Source organism: Thunnus maccoyii, chromosome 12, assembly GCF_910596095.1.
Source record: "Thunnus maccoyii chromosome 12, fThuMac1.1, whole genome shotgun sequence".
NCBI classification, from domain to species: Eukaryota; Metazoa; Chordata; class Actinopteri; order Scombriformes; family Scombridae; genus Thunnus; species Thunnus maccoyii.
Genome location: NC_056544.1, coordinates 28,191,042 through 28,208,329, shown reverse-complemented (window position 1 = coordinate 28,208,329; position 17,288 = coordinate 28,191,042). Strand labels below are relative to the sequence as shown.

The window sequence follows — 17,288 nt, the reverse complement described above, 5'->3', positions numbered from 1 at the left end:
GCCTTGCATGGGAGCCAAACAGAGCATCTCTTATTGGGGTTACAAAGCAATATTGTACTGAATTATTCTAATGGATGTCTGTCACGCTTTTGGGCATGACCTCATATGTAGGCTAACGCAAAGCAGGGCCAGCATGGACCAGAATGTTTGTTCTACAGCTGACGGCAAGTGTGCCGCACTAATTCTGGCACAAAACTGTGCTGTAAAGACAATGAAGCCAGCCTGCTTCCTCTACTTGAATTTTCAAAATATCTGTCTTTACCTCTTCTTATTTCGGTTATATCTGTTGCTACCCTCTCAGCCAAAATTTGCTTTAGAGCCAAATATAGCAGATAGATTTAAAAGTAAATGAGAAAGTCAAGATCATGTGTGTTTCTGAACTGATTTGAAGAACAGAGTCGACTTCTAAAGGTACAGCATGATCTGCCCACCAGCTGTTTAACAGGGCTTTTAACCTTTTAGCTCACAGCCGGTCTGCAATCTACAGACTGAAGACGCTGGTATTTAAAAACATGAGCTGCAAAGAGCCCCAGCTACTTTGGAACCTGCTGGTATCATCGAAATTATATCCATTATTTACTTCAACTCTTTCTTTAAAAGGCACTTTAATGGACTTTTTAATTGTCACATTAAAGCTGTTGCTTTATAGCGGATGGTTTTGTTCATCATTGTTGCAGCAGAGTCTTTAATTTATTAGTTTAATTTTCTCGTTTTATTAACTTTGCTTAAATGTAACGTGTGGAGTTTAAGACCAGTAGTAGATGTATGGACCAATGCTTTGATGAGCGGGTCCTCGTTTTGTATGTAAATCAGGCTCTAACACCACACACACACACTCATGAGCAAGCAGGTGATGCAATACAGATTTCCACTGACTGCAGAAAGTGATGTGCAAGCATATAGCGCAGGCAAGAATAAGAAGACTGTTAGCTAATGTAAACCCTGCAGATTTGTTTTATGACAAAGGAGGTGCATTTGTTTAGGCCTAAAGAACACACCGCACAAAATTTGTACTATGAATTTACTTGTATTTTGTAGTAGTAGTAGTAGTAGTAGTAGTAGTAGTAGTAGTAGTAGTAGTAAGACCCTCCAGGATTTTGTAGTTTTTTTTGTGATTATTGCAGCCAAATATGTTATCACGTTGAAACAGGAAAGGCCCTTCACCAAACTCTTGTCACAACTAGACAATAAGTAATATAAAATAAAAGTAGAAAAATAATACCAATGAAACACATTTTCAGGGCAGTAAACAAAGGAAATTAATCCATAAAACTGTTTTATGGATCCCTTCATCTCCAAATTTGGTCATTTTGAATATAACAAATTAACCGAGGGATCAAGCGTTCCTTTATGGACTGAGAAAATTCTACCTCTTAAAATGAGCTCATGAAAAACTGACATTTTGGGGATACATGACTTTCACAGTACAGCAGTGTAATGCTGTTGTGGCTGAATGGGAGCAAATCCCTGTAGCCAGGTTCCAAAATCTGGTAGAAAGCCTGAAACCAGAAGAGTGGAGACTGTTGTAGCAGCAATGGTATGGGTGCAATGGTCAGTTGTCCACAAACAGTATTTCTGACCATGTAGTGTACCAGCAGTTACCACCAATAACGGCAGTATTAGAAACGTTAAGTAACTTCAAAGCTCATGTCTTGTGTGAACTGGGGCTTGTCATCAGTTGGATTCCCCTTCCAATAACAAATTACCAGGAATAAATCCCATCTTTGTTCCAGCGAGACGTCCCTTGTGCTTATTATTTGAGGCAGGGTAGGGCCCAAACAGAATATGCTGCATTGTATTGCTGCTGGGCTGACCCTGTTCCCGCTATACAAAGCCTTCTGACTTAAGATCCACTAAAATTTAAAGTTTAACTCTTCCTCCCGGTTGGCCTTTTATCTCCATTAGCAGCTGAGAAAAAACAGAAGACACCTTTGATCTGACGAGGGATTACAAGACAAATGGTACCGATTGATTTCATTTAACGTGAGCCCGTGCCAGGAAATTCCCCCTTTGCTTTAGTAAGCCCTTGATCAATCTTTGTTTTAAAAGCGTCTGCAGAGATAGAGCAGTGGGGTAAATGAATACAGCGGTGGTCTATCTAGATGGCTAAATCCAGATTTACTAAAGACATCATCTGTCTCTGCTCATCTCATGTTCTGCCACTAACATAATAACCTAAGTAGGTTGAGTAGCATAAGAGGCCTATGTGTGCACAGTCAGCTCTTTGTGCAGAGTTCATGGTCAAAATCAGACAGACTGCAGATGTGAAGTCACGCAAGAGGAGAAGGAGAGTCAAATCTGCAAATGAGGGCTCCAAATGACTATGAAAAGTTTTAGAAACACTTGAAAAGCATTTCAAAGAAAAAAAATACAAATTTAAGATCTTTCAAAACATAATAGTACATGCAATTACATAAATGTTGTTTCGTGTTTGAGGCAAGAGGACATAAAAGATAGTTTTATTTCCTAAATTGTTAACAATTTACATGCTTTGTTGTATGTGACAAGATTTGACCTTTTACAGTGAGAAACAGGTTATGATAAAGCAGCAAGCTATGATGTATAAAACATACTTTCTCATAGCTGCTTACTGTGGTAAATAATAGCACACAATCTTTTCCAGCATCTGACTTGGGAGACTTTGCTGGTTTGAACTGGGATTTGTGTCTATGAAAACCCTGCAACGTCTCCTCAAGCCAAGTCCTGGTTTGTAACGGACTGTGTCCTCATTCCAGTGACTGGAGAAGCTGTCAGCTGCCATTAAACCAACCAACCACATCAGCATGTGGTGCTCTGCACTGTCCTGCCATTGCTGACCGTAAATTGTCGTGCTGGCGAACAAATGTTTTCATTCAGCTGTCACAAACTGGCAACTGAATACCACAGTTTACTGGGTCTCGCCATCCAAACACTTCTTGGTTCCTTGCCAGAGTAGCTGATACAGCAGATAAAGTTACAACCCACGACAGGCCATGTTTTTATTTTGCTGAAGGTTAGAGTGATTTGAATTATTAGTTGATACAGATTTTGATCTAAAATTCCCACAAACTCCTCCAAGTGTCCTGTTTCAGAGCAGGAAGAAAAAGTTATTTAATTCTATCTGAGCTGCAGGTAGGGCTGCAACTAACAACTATTTTTATTATGATTGAATCTGTCTATTTGTTTCCTTTTTTGGATGAATCAATTCATCTGAATCTAAAATGACAGAAAACTATAAAAATGTCCTTCATGATGTCCAAAAGCCCAAGGTGACGTCTTCAAATGTCTTGTCGGGTCGTACCAACACAGTGTTTCTCCTGTATGCTTTCAACAGCGTCAACTATAACTGCTCGCTGCTGTGAGTCTTAAAAAATTTGGCAGTAAGGGAGACAGCGCGAGCAATTTATCAAACAAGTGTTGAACAAGCAGAACATAAACTTAAATACGTCTTCGACTTCCAGCAATCAACTCCCACTCCCCTCTCATCCACCGCCGCTATGTTTTACAGCTATGCAGAGGTTGTTAGGCTAATCGTGAACTGTTACAAACAAGCTCAAAATGGACATTCACTGTGTGTAATGATTGAGTCTAATTAGCTAAATATCTGAAAATGTGTTGAATTCTTGTAGACTTGAGTCTGACCAGCAGCCCCTCCTCTCTACCAGCAGTACCTGCAGCAGTGAGCCTGACCAGCAGCCCCTCCTCTTTACCAGCAGTACCTACAGCAGTGAGTCTCAGACCAGCAGCCCCTCCTCTCTACCAGCAGTACCTCCAGCAGTGAGTCTGACCAGCAGCTCCTCCTCTCTACCAGCAGTGCCTACAGCAGTGAGCCTGACCAGCAGCCCCTCCTCTCTACCAGCAGTACCTGGAGCAGTGAGTCTGACCAGCAGCCCCTCCTCTCTACCAGCAGTACCTACAGCAGTGAGTCTGACCAGCAGCCCCTCCTCTCTACCAGCAGTGCCTACAGCAATGAGTCTAAACAGCACCTCCTCCTCTCTACCGGCAGTAACTACAGCAGTGAGTCTGACCAGCAGCCCCTCCTCTCTACCAGCAGTGCCTACAGCAGGGGCGGCTGTGGCTCAGGAGGTAGAGCGGGTCGTCCACTAATCGGAAGATCAGCAGTTCGATTCCCAGCTCCTCCAGTCCACATGTCGAAGTGTCCTTGGGCAAGATACTGAATTTGATACCCTAATTGCTCCTGATGACTGTGCCATCAGTGTATGAATGTGTGTGAATGGTTAGTTCCCTCTGATGGGCAGGTTGGGACCTTGTATGGTAGCCCCTGTATCCATTCAGCGTATGAATGTATGTGAATGTGACTCGTAGTGTAAAAGCACTTTGAGTGATTGGAAGATTAGAAAGGTGCTATACAAGTACAGTCCATTTAGCAGTGAGTCTAAACAGAAGCCCCTCCTCTCTACCAGCAGTACCTACAGCAGTGAGCAGCTCCTGTATCCACTCAGCGTGTGAATGGATGAATGTGACTCGTAGTGTAAAAGCACTTTGAGTGGTCGGAAGATTAGAAAGGTGCTGTACAAGTACAGTCCATTTAGCAGCGAGTCTAAACAGCAGCCCCTCCTCTCTACCAGCAGTACCTACAGCAGTGAGTCTGACCAGCGGCAGCAGCAGAAGGAGGAAGACAGAAGAGAGGATGAACGATGCCACAGAGATGTTAACCAGTTTATTGTCTAAGACCTGCATTTTTCTAAACAGTGGAGTTTGATGGCTTCAACCATTAATCAGGTCACAGAATGAAATGTTAATTAGTCTAAATATTAAAAAGATAAACTGTTTGTTACAAACAAGTTTATAATAAAGAATATATTCTTTATTGTAGGGATGGTGAATGCTGTAAACTTTGTATTAGAAAAAAGACTTGTCAATCTAAAATGCCAACTGTCATCCTCATATTTTTGCATTTATAATCACAAAATTATCAGTTATCATATTGTATCAGCCATAAAAAACACATAATCATCTTGTTTTGAACCATAATAACTTAGTCTATAATGTTAAAAAAAAAAAACAGTGTACATTTTCTGTGTTGAGGCATTTCATTCTTCGACATTTGTTACAACTACATCTATCTGGGCCTCCAGAGCCCTTCTGCTGTCAAAGGCTCCATTAAATTAACATGCACATGACTCTACAGACGTCTGGAACAATTCTATGGTAGTTATTCCACCACTGATTTGCACAAATATGGGTCCTGGTGTTGTGGGCTGTGCGCACTGTCAACGGCACCACTGCTGGAAAAAATTATAGGGGAAACACAGCAACAGTGTTCCATTTAAAATGATTTAAAAAAAAAAGAGAGAAGCAGCAAATCCTGACATTTGGAAAGCTGGAACCAAAAAATGTTTGGGGCTTTTGCTTGCTTAATGGTGGTCAAACAGTTACAGATTCATTTTGTGTCAATTAACTAATCAATTAATTGACTAAGTGTTTCTGCATTAGCTGGGCAACAGGCTTTGTATGCTTGTCTGCCCTCAATTGGAAAAAAAGGTATTCTATCTAGACAGAAATAGGTCAGCTCCAGGGCTGCAACTAATGAACATTTTCATTATCTATTAATCTGTTGATAAGCTTGTCAGTTATTTGATTAATTGTTTGGTTTATTAAATGTCAGAAAATAGTAAAAAGAAGATGCCCTTCACAATTTCCTAATGCCATAACTGTAATGTTTTAAGATTTTTAGTTAAACAAGGTGGTCCAACGATTCTGCTGTGCTCATTTTATGTGCTATGTTGCTTTGCTAGTGTCTTTGGTTTGTTTTGTTTTGTAGGGATCAGTGGTAAAACCTGGAGCAGACTTTTGAGTTTTGAGTTGTCTTTCTTTTATGTTTGTGAAACTGGATTGAACTGAACTGATTTGGGGTTGTGGGAAAACAAAACGGACCATTTATCAAGTCAACTGAGTTTGATACTGTGGGACGAGTTACAAACGCACACACACACACACTCATACACACTGAAAAACCCAAACCCTTCTCCACTATTTCTTCTTACCCAGCAGCCCCATACACAACAAGACTTAACCAATTTCTCTTCAGTTGAGAGTATATCTCAGTTGTTCCTTGCCCCGGTTTGCTCAACACGGGTGACGCAGGAGTTTTCTTCCCAGAAGTTATTGTAAACAAACATTGTGAGTCTGCTGAGGGGCAGCTTCCAAGAGCTGACCAATCAGAACAGAGTGGGCTCATCGGAAGGCGGGCCTTAAAGGGACAGTAGCTAAAAACAGCCTGTTTCAGACAGAGGCTGAACTGAGGGGCCACATAAAGGGCGAGTATGAGTTAAAAAAGGAGCTTTTTGACCTGTAAATCATGCAAAGATATTCCAGTAAGGCCACAGATTAAAAATAAAGACATGTAATTGTGCATAATATGCCCCCTTTAAAACAATTATTTTAAATATTTTCCAGAGCCCTTCAGGTAACCATGTACCCCCCACTGGCTGCTCCACTGATCCACAGCCAAATATTCAACAGCATTTGGCAGGTGGCTGGGAGCAACTTCACCGTTCTGGTTACTAAACTAATTTTAATTTAATTTGTTGTCTTCTTTTATTGCAAATGTAGCATTCAAATTTCTTTTCAACTTCAGAATGAATGCTATTAAATTCATACTTTGTCTAAATTCTTGTCTAGACTTGTATTTTTTTAAGCTTTTATAACAACCAGGGAGGTGTCCAATCTCATTTCACTCCCCAGACTCCTTGCAGGTGACATTTTAACACCAACTCCACTGATCAAAGCCTTCCTGTCTTTGCTCCACTGGTCCTATTAAAAAATGAAGGTCTCTAACCGAAGCCGAGCCTCTGTGGGACTTCTACTTTCTGTCCCAACGGCAGGAATGCACTCTGCCGCCCCTGTTCTCTTTCATAACCAAGCTCTCATTTGTTGGTTTAATTAGGCTTTACCTTGTTTGAGGCTACTGGGGCGAGAACTTCTGGGGAAGCTTGTGAAAGGGAAAGGGAAAGGGAGGGGGGGGGTGCAGTTCGAAGGTTATATAGTCGATTCGGTTGCAGAACTTTTCTGGAGCAAGTGTCTGACATGTAGGCCATGGCGGTGCCGAAAAAACGGCTCAGAGAAACTGAAGGCCTTTGATTTCAACTTCCTGCTTGTCAGCCTTTGTGCAGATCTAGGTTCAAACGCAGTAGTAAAATGTAACAAAGTATATTTACTCAAGTACTGTACTTAAGTACAATTTTAAGGTACTTGTACTTTACTTGTGCATTTCCATTTTATGCTTCTTTATACTTTCACTCAACTACATTTCAGATGGAAATATTGTACTTTTTATTCCACATTTACTTCACAGCTACAGTTATTTTTCAGATCTTGATTTTACATGTAAACCTGATTATGTATTTTATATTTTTGGATACATATTTTTTTTTATTTCTAATTAATATAGATCATTTTGTTGAGATCTGTTTTCATATGACATTGAATGGTCTTTATCTGTTGATCACTGTCAGAACAGCCACTTTAGAGTCCCCTTAGACTCCATGTTTTAAGACAATAAAACATTTTTTTAAAATCCTGTGCATATACACTCACTGAGCACATTATTAGGAACACCTGTACAATTTAATGCAATCCAATACAACAGCTCTGCCATAAATTTTACTTTTACAATGCTTATACATTTTCAGTTTTTGTTGACATTGTCAGAAAGGTGATAATTCAACTTTATGCTTATTATTGAGGTCGCAGTGGGTGGTGGTGGTGTACTTTATTGAAAAGTATTCCTAATATTTTTCCCATTTCATGTAACAAATTAAGAACACTCTTATAACCCCCCCCCCCAAAAAAACCTGTGTTATATATGAAACACTCAACACCTGTAGGTTTACAAGGTGACTGAAAAGTTTGTTGCACCTTTGTGGAAGACATCACATTGGATTAAAACAGCAGCCCAGAGTCATATGAAAAAAATAGCATCTACACTCCTCTGTCCTTTTGGATGCTCGGTATTTTCCGAACAGCTTCTATTTGTCATACTGTGGTTAGTCATCTGCTGCTTGCAACCAGCCCTTACAAAGTGTGTTGAGTGTTTTAACAGTTAGAACTGTAAAAATCATCTTGTGTTTTTCCAGCTCAGGAGTAGCAACGTGTCAACACATCTTCAGTCTCAGACTTTGTTTTTCTTTTTTAACGTTTTTAACACAATATGTAAAGCATTTTGAATTGTCTTTTTCTATGAAATGTGAGGTTCAGTTTGTCGACAGAAATAGGGAAGCCACCATTACTGCAGTGGCACCTCACCAGTAAACCAGTATAACACTGTAATGTACGGATCAGATATGTATGTACAAGGATCTCGCTGTTTGGACAGTTCTGTCAAGAAATCTGTCCAGGAGATACCACAAAAGTGGCTATATTTTGAAAATATAATCATATGCCATTCAAATGAAGTTTATGATCTCACAAATGTACACTTCTCAAGAAAATATCCAGTTTTAGCAGACACCCAGCATATTTTCTGCACTGTGCTGTTATCAGCTGCTCCAGCAGTAAACTTTAACTTTGAAATATATTTTTAGAGCTGAAACTAATAGTTATTTTCATTATCGATTAATTTGTGGATTATCTTGGTTAATTTATTAGTTTTTTGATACATAAAATGTCACAAAATGGTGAAAAATGTTGCTCACTGTTTCCCAGAGTCTTGTTTTGTCCACAACCCAAAGATATTCAGTTAACTGTCATAGAGGACTAAGGAAACCAGAAAACATTTATATTTAAGAAAATGGAACCAGAGAATTTGGGCATTTTTTTCCTAAAAACGATGTAATGGGTTATGAAAATAGTTGGCAATTAATTCAATAGTTGTCAACTAATCAATTAACCGACCAATTGCTGCAGCTCTATATATGTAAAGAGATGTAAATCTCAAGTTTCAAATGCATCCTGTGTAGCATGTCGACCATGGAGCGCTAAACATCGAGCGATCTGCCTGCACATGGTGAGCCACCACCTGGCATATCTTTTGCTAGCTTGGTACTACATTTCCTGGCCAAATAAATTTAAATAACATTTAAAAAAAAACCCTGCTGGGTTCAATAAATGACTCCACTTCATCAGACTGTGGAGGTCAGACAGAAGCAGTACATTTATGGGTTTTTTCCCCAAAGACAAAGACAAACCAATTTCAGACAGGTGCTATTAGACTGAATAACTTCCACATTCACACAGACTACTTTTAATCTGTCAGAGATGGCACAGCTCACCACGGTTAACCCAAACATCTCTGCTTTCACAGTCAGTGTAAATGAGTTCAGTTCCACTCTGCCACCACAGTGCTTAATGCGGCGCTTGAGTATGCAACACATAAATCAGCGACCAGAGATGTATACAAATAATAATCCTGAATATGGTACATTTAGCAGTGACTCAAACTCACTCTTCCTCTCTAACACGTTAGAATACATGAAGAAATGCCCCAAATATGAGCATCAGTCGCAATTTAATTTTGTTTTGCTGAGATTTTCCATCACAAGGGGTGATATTAACCTCCTTTTACTCATGAACATTGTCTTTTGTAGTTCGCTTTGTTGGTCCAGAATTGAGCCGCACGACTCGTTCTGAACTGTAACATCATCAGAATGCACATAACCTTAGGTTGGTCATTGGTGAGGGACAGGATGGTTTGTTTATTTCCCTGCTCTGTTTTATGAGAAATATTTCATTGTCTAAAATCCCAAATGTCCTGTACCGTCAACTTTCATATAGTAGTAACGGCCATAACTTTAATACTAGGCATGTATCAAAAGGTTGTTTTTCACTTCCTGTCTCAAAAACTAATGCAAGACAATGAAACAATGAAAATATGGAATTGTTTGCCATCAGATACTACACATTTAAAACGAGTTCAAAGAAACACCTCATGACACAGAACACCAACCCCTCTCCAATTAGATATCTGCAGAATATCTGACTTTATGATCATTAACAAGGAATTTCTTTGTTGTTTTATTTTTATTCACGCTTTGGTGGTACAACTGCCATATTTTGACTTTTTAGATATAATGTGGGTACTTGTTGTCATTGTTGTTATCATTATTAGTAGTTTATTGTTGCTAATAAACTGTTTTTTGTCCCCTTTTTCCCTGAATTTTATTCCACTACTGTTTTCCATTATGATGTAATGTTTACTTGTGTGGACCCCAGGAAGTGTAGTTGCTACCTTGGTAGTGGCTAATGGGGATCTAATTAAATAAAAACAATAATAAAAAACCTCTAACATGGTTTCTCTGGAGGACTAGAGTATACAGAGAATAAAAATACAACAAAGGAAGTCACTGAGACCCAAACGCCTGCTGTTTTTGATCCAAACCAATCACCGGGCAGCTGATTTCACTGATTAGCTCGAAATTTAAAAGGTAGAGGAAACTAATTAGTGAGACCAGCTGCTGGCGGTAGAGCACATCCACACTCTTACCTAAATACAGCGAGGCATTCTCCTTCTTGACATTGTCGTCCAGGTAGGTGGGTCCCAGGGTGTAGATGGGCGTGGATCCCATGCCCACCAGGATCTGGGCGATGACGAACAGCGCCACGTACAGGTTGTGCTCGTTGCCCTCCTGGTCTCTGGGACAGGAGGTGATGTCGACGCGGTCCCTACCGCTGGCGTTGCTGTTCATGCACAGGCCCTCGTTGCCCGAGGACGAGTTGACCTCCTGGATCTGGTATGGCGGGGAGATGAAGTGAGGTAAGGAGAAGAGGGCGGCGCCCACGGCAATGAAAACCCCTCCCACCGCCAGCCAGCGAGGCCTCTGACCCCGCCCGCCGAAGTAGCTGATGAAGACGACCACGAGGAGGCTCCCGATGTCGAAACAGCTGACGAGGAGGCCGGACTCAGAGCTCCTCAGGCTGTACCTCTTCTCTATGGTGGTGATGACGCTGCTCAGGTAGCCCGACACCATGAGCGACTGGATGAACGTCAGGTAGCACATACAGAACAGGAAGCAGCGAGAGTCCTGTATGAGAACAGCTAGGTACTTCCTGCTGGGCAGACGAATCCGCGCCAGCCTGGAAGCAAAAAACCCCGGGGGCTTCCTCCTCGCCATGTTTTTACTCCTACGGATCTCCGTGTTCTCCATGTAGGAGCTCGGCCTGTTCAGCGCCGACTTCCCCGGGTTGGGTGTGTAGTTCGTTCTCGTCGGGGACTCCGTCTGAAAGGACTCAGTCTTGGCCGGGAGCTGGATAAACTCTGCGCTCTCTTCCACCGTTATGGACATCCGCGCTGAACTAGACAGTAAGGTTTCCTCTTGAGGCGCCTCTTCGTTTAATACTGGCAGACTTTTAGATTTAAAGTTCGTACCCGGCTCCTCCTGCTCGCTAGAGAACTCATCCTCCTTCTGAAGGGACTCGGACAACTCTGCCTCCTCGTGGTCAGCCATTTTTTTCAGTCACCTTTCTTTAAGGGTTAGAAAAACAAACCGGCCCAGTTCCAAGCCTACAGTTCAGGGGCTGCTGCCCATTACATGTATTATTAATGGGCACATCTACTCCCACAGACAGAGTCTATGGTACCCAGAAAGGCCCCAGAAAAAGCAACACAACTGCTTATCTGCAGCTCAGGCAGCACGGCCTCAGTGTTTGTTTATCTTGTCATGCACTCTTGCCTTCTGCCACCATCTAATCCGTAAGGTGGAGACCGCTCAGGCCTCTTCAGCTCTGCCAGCTGAGCTCCGGGGCCACGGCTCCCTGCAGATGCACAACATTTCCACTGGACGGCTTCCTTCTCTCAGCAGGACGCTGCTGCTCCGCGGCTGGCAGGGATGAAATGAACTTGCAAAGCCTGCGCCGCATCCCTGACACCCCTGCCAAAAAAAAAGAGCACACAGTCACAATGGCCCCTTTCAGTACAGTACTCTTTCATTATATTGCATGATAGTGTCCCCCCTCTTCTCCTCCTAACTCCTTCTCCCCAAGCCAAGGGCACCCCCCCCCACCACCTCCCCTCCCCTCCCCTCCCTCCCCGACGTTCACCGCACCAGCTGTCCTCCCAGCAGGCGAGAGAGGCTGTCATTTAGTGATTATATTCCAGCGTAAATCCCTGGAGATGTGCAGTACAAAATTTTTTGAAAAAAACAGGAAAAGGAGAGTGTCCGTCGAGGAAAACGAGTGTGAAACGAGAGAAGTCCGAGGAGTCTGCAGACGGGCTGCTCGGATAGCTTCAGCTCAGAAACACCGCAGTGCTCAGCTGCTCTCAGCCGCTGTTTTGAAAACAACTGCGTCAAGCTAAAGAGACGTAACCCTACCACAGACACCGGCAAGACAGGCTTCACAGTAAAAGCATGACATTTAAATGCATAGTCCAACACTGCTGCAACATATCTGTGAAAGCATCTTTCTATTGTTATATCAAACCAATTCACTTAACATATTAATCTATTTTTATCATGTATTGTTCTATTATTATTATGTTCATTTATTTTTATTAAGCATTGTTCTATTATTGTTGTTGTTTAATTACTGAATTTATTTATTTTTGTTACTTATTTGTTTTGCTACTTACCACACCCACATGTACAGTCCTTGTATTACATGATGTGTGATACTATGTCCTCTGAATGCCGCTAACAATGTAGTTATTGAATGACTGTATGCCTTTCAAAAATTAATAAAACAAGTATATATATGTTCATTCATAACTGTATATTCAAACAGGCTGTATATACCGTACATAACTACCTACTGTATGTATATACAGTATCTTACCGTTTTTTTACCTATATTTTTTTTATTTTTTTCTATATTTATTTCAGTACTCTTATACACCTTTCTATTATTTGTATCAATGTTTAAAGAAACGGTTTCACCTGTATATAGACACTGTATGTTGTTGTATGTATGTGTATATGTATGAATGTATGTATATGCATTTCTGTATTTGCCTCTTGCAATTGTCCATAATGTTGCCTGTGTTGAATTACCTCACCTTTGTATGCGTAAACATATTGGCAAATAAAGACGATTTTCTTTCTGATTCTGATGTAACAAAACCCTGTAAAATTGCCTAAAATGTGAAAGGTACAATGTTATGGTTAGTGTATAATGAAGACTATTAGATATAATGTTTATCTGATATCTGTTTTAACCAATATTCGTTGCAAAATGTGCCTTATGTGCATTCAAATCGGGAGCTCCGGTAACCTATAAATTCTAATAATTGTGCGGAGAAAGTCTCACTGAACCCCATACACGATCTAGCAGATTTAACTTGTTTTCAATGTAGGTTAATGTAACTTAATACTTTTGGTCAAATTGTACACATGCCTCAATCGATGGGGTCCTACTCATAAATTCGGCCTGCATAATATTCACTTAACAGCAGGTTCATTCAATTAACTAAGCAATTTAATTGAAGACTTGGATCTAACCTACAGAATTAATAGGTCGGTGAAAACAAGTGAACGGAGAGCAATTGGCAAAATACTATGTGCAAATTTTAAGGGTAGACAAACGTGAAAATATTTTCTTACGATCGACGACGTGTGAAGCCCAACAGGTCGGAAATTATCTGTAAATTTGACGTTTTTTTTAAGGAGTTTGGCGTTCAGTGGCACAACAAAACACGTTCACCAGTTTGAGGTTTTTACTACATCCCAGCTAGCCGCATAGCTAACCCGCAGAGGTAACGGTCACCGATGAATAAAACAACAACAACATCATCATCATCAATAGCGACACAGAGCTTCACTAACCTGACACTCTGAAGCGACGAGCGGCGTTTTAAACCTTCATATCCGAGTTACACCTCAGGCCCGGAGAGAAGAGGCGGTTATAACCGGACAAAACGTGAAAAAATCACCCATACAAAACATCTTCACAGTTCACACACGGAGCTGCGTCAAGCCTAGGAGAGCCACACCGGAACACGGACCAGTTTGTCTTCAAAATACTGTACACCATGCATACATACTAACGTGTGTGACCACGAAGGCTGTATGTCAGGCCCCGTTCACACCAAATCCGGCAACGCGTGAAAAAACGGCAGCCCTCTATTCATTTGAACGGGGGCAGTGCGTTTAGTGGGGACTGCATTGGGCTCAAAACTGCAGCGACCGTCCTGCAAGAAATTGTGCTGCATTCACGTGCTCCTCGGACAGCCCCACTTCGCGAGTTGCGAAGTCCGGTCCAGTTTTTCCGACTTCGGTGTGTTCATGAGCTTTTAAGTCTTAATGTGAAAACAACATGGACAGCATCTAACGGTTAGAACCTACTACCATATTACAAATAACATGTGAGCAAAAAAAATAAATGTAATACGTGAATTAGTGAAAAGTTTCTTGTCATCAACTAAACATTTACTTTCGTCCGCCATGTTCCTGCGTATACAACGTCAACTTTCGGAAAGTCGTGTACCATAATTTTCGCCAACTTTCCAAGTTGTTGTTCTGACTTGAAGGGGCATTCACGTGAATTTTCCCCGTCGGAATCACATTTTTCCGATTATTCCGACATTACATGAATGCCACATTGAAAGGACCCAATTTTTGCCTAAACGTAACCCGTAACGCTGTGTTGACCAATCATACACCTGCAAGCGCACATACCTGGTGGACTACTGATGTAACTTGAGCACTTTATTCGACTATTTCATACGATACCTCATGATCATCGCGATGAAAGGTAAAACAGTTGCCGCTGTGATAACTTTCCAGAGCTGTAAGATCCTGTCTGTGAGTTTTACAAACCGCTGCGCTGTGTTTTGGCTTCTATAAATCTTTAGATGTATTAATCTGCAGACTCAACTCGACTCCCTGGATCGTATTACATCGTCTCACCAGTACCTCAAACTACACGCCCCCACCACCGAAGCCCCTTGCGTCATGGTGCCGGATTGCCGGATTTGGTGTGAATGCAGTCTAACCCCTTTTGTTCCAGAGTCCAGGTCTAGGTCAAAGCGTGATCGAGTCTTTGCTGTACTTGCACCTCAGCTTTGGAAAAGTCTTCCAGTTAGTATTCGATCTGCTGACACTGTTTCTGCTTTTAAATCCTTCTTAAGACACATTTTTGCAGACTTGCCTTTTTGCCTGACAACTAGTCTTATGTGTTTAAATAATACAGCTCTGCTGCGCAACCAACTGATTTTAAATTTATTTTAATAGTTTCACTTGTTTTGGATGATTTATTAGTACATTTCTTTTATATGGTCTTGTATTTTGCTGTTCTTGTGTTTTTCTTTTTATATTTGTGATTGTTTTTTATGTTGTCTATGGAAAGCACTTTGTGCTCCTAGCTTGAAAAGTACTATACAAATAAAATTACTATTATTTTTATTATGTAAACAATGTTTTTCATAATGCTTTAGATTTAGAAATGTGATGATTTTTTAATGAGGGATAAAGATTTGATGTAATTTTAAGAATGTTTAACTAGACATTTTATTTGTTACCATATCAGACACAAATTATCATTCAAAGTATTTTTATGTCTTAAAACATGTACTGCTGCAATTTTTAATGATTCCCTCCAGACATGTTTTAAGATGTATATAAAATACTCTACATTGAATATGGTAAATATATTTTTTTGTCTGATATGTTTTTTCCACACAAAAAAGTTCAATTATCTTATGAAAATCCTTAAAATTCCATCTCTTCCTTCTCCCTCATTAAAAATTCCAAAATCTTTGAATGTGCAAATATATTTCATTTCAGAAGTTTAACTGTTGGACACAAGATGTCTCCTACTTCACTGTGAAGTCCATCCTCATTGTTTGTGCACTGGAGGCTTCAAGTTTCCACATCACACTTGTGTAATTGTGTAAGCTGAATATTGGAGCACAACTGGCTACAAACTATTTGTTATGTCACAAATCATTCTCGTAGGTACAACCCTTAAAAATGGATTTTTAATTAGCACAGAGAAACTTTCCACTTTCAGCAGATGAACATGAAAATAAACTCTCCTCTTACATCATTCTGCACAGTGAAGCTCAAACATTCAACTGTAGGAACAAGAAGGAAAACATATTTTTGAGTGGAGGGGGACTTTATAAAAGGCAAAAGCAGACTTCGAGTAGTCTGGTAATTTTTTCCAAATATGTGGTGCATAAAAACTGAATACTGCTTCTCCATGTTTTGCTTTGACTTTGGAGTAGTAAGCAGGAGAACAGAAATGTAATGGCCCTAAAGCATTCACTACTTTTAAATAACAATGGTAGGTGACGCTTTATTTTACAGGTCCCTTAATTTTATACTTATTTACTAGAAATTTTCTGCGTAATTTGCAGGTATTTAACAATAAATTTTTAAGATGTTTTACAGAAAAGGTGGTGCAATTTGATACAAATTATAAGAAAGAACAGGAAAAAAAGTGTTGTTTTCACTGGTAAGTACCTGCTCATTATAATTGGGTTCATATGTAGTTGTTATTGTGCAAAAACTCTCAATAAATTAGACTAAACAATTCTTTAACAGACAGAAAATTACTTAGTTTTCAGTGTGTAGTTTTGTGATATATTAGCATATTATGTTGTTTCTTCTAGAGTGTTTATGTGCCGTAGTTTGACGCACAAAACTACACACTGAAAACAAAGTAATTTTCTGTCTGTTGAAATGTTTTAATTGAATTTTTGCAAATTAACAACTATGTATGAACCCAAATGTAATGAGTTTGTACTTACCAACTAAATCAACTTAACAATTCAAATCTTTGACACACGTTACGCCAGTGTAAACATCTGGGAACTGGAGTAATGTGTTTTTAGTTTTAGTGTATAAGCTGCTATCTGTTCAACTTTTTATAGAGACTGGTACAGGTGAGCCCTCTGAAGGCAAAATCATAGACACATCTTTCTAAGTTCCATCAGTGGCTTCTAGATATTTTGATGAAAGTGTAAATACCATTTTATATGAGTAGTTTAAAGTGAACTGATTGCAATAGTGCATGCAGTTTTCACCCTGTCAAGAGCTTCTCTGTGAGCCAACTTCCAAGGGTTAAAATTATATTTGAAAAGGGGAAAACTACGAAACAAAGAGTAAATGTATGTTAGATAATGTAATGCACAAAATGGAAGGTGGAAGTAGGAAGGTGCAGATAAAATACAGTTGTCTTTTAGGTTAAAAAAATATATAATAATAAATAAAAATCTTCCCTTATAGATGGACTGTAATGAGAAGATTTCTACTCTACACAGCATGAAAAAGTCTTTTTAAAAAGTCTAATATATTCAGACCATCATAACCATCACAGCAACTTAGAAATCCCAGAATAACAACAACTATTATAAGCATAATCTGTGTATAAATGCTTGTGCAATTCAATACATTCATCAAATATTGATCAATTAC

The 17,288-nt window shown here is 40.0% G+C and overlaps 1 protein-coding gene across 2 annotated transcripts in view; it reads right to left on the bottom strand.

Moving 5' to 3' along the window:
• LOC121908551 (solute carrier organic anion transporter family member 5A1-like) overlaps positions 1-14,036 on the bottom strand; it is a 49,738-nt gene extending 35,702 nt beyond the window's left edge. Inside the window, exons 1-2 of one of the 2 annotated variants that reach the window (XM_042428666.1) lie at positions 13,695-14,036; positions 10,424-11,807 (exon numbers count right to left, since the gene is read on the bottom strand). In XM_042428666.1, coding sequence (XP_042284600.1) covers positions 10,424-11,384 — 961 coding nt within the window. In that variant the 5' untranslated portion in view covers positions 11,385-11,807; positions 13,695-14,036. Of the gene's footprint in view, positions 1-10,423; positions 11,808-11,981; positions 12,162-13,694 lie in introns of those variants that run through there. The other variant, XM_042428667.1, reaches the window with a different exon arrangement.
• Between the last annotated feature and the right edge of the window lie 3,252 nt (positions 14,037-17,288).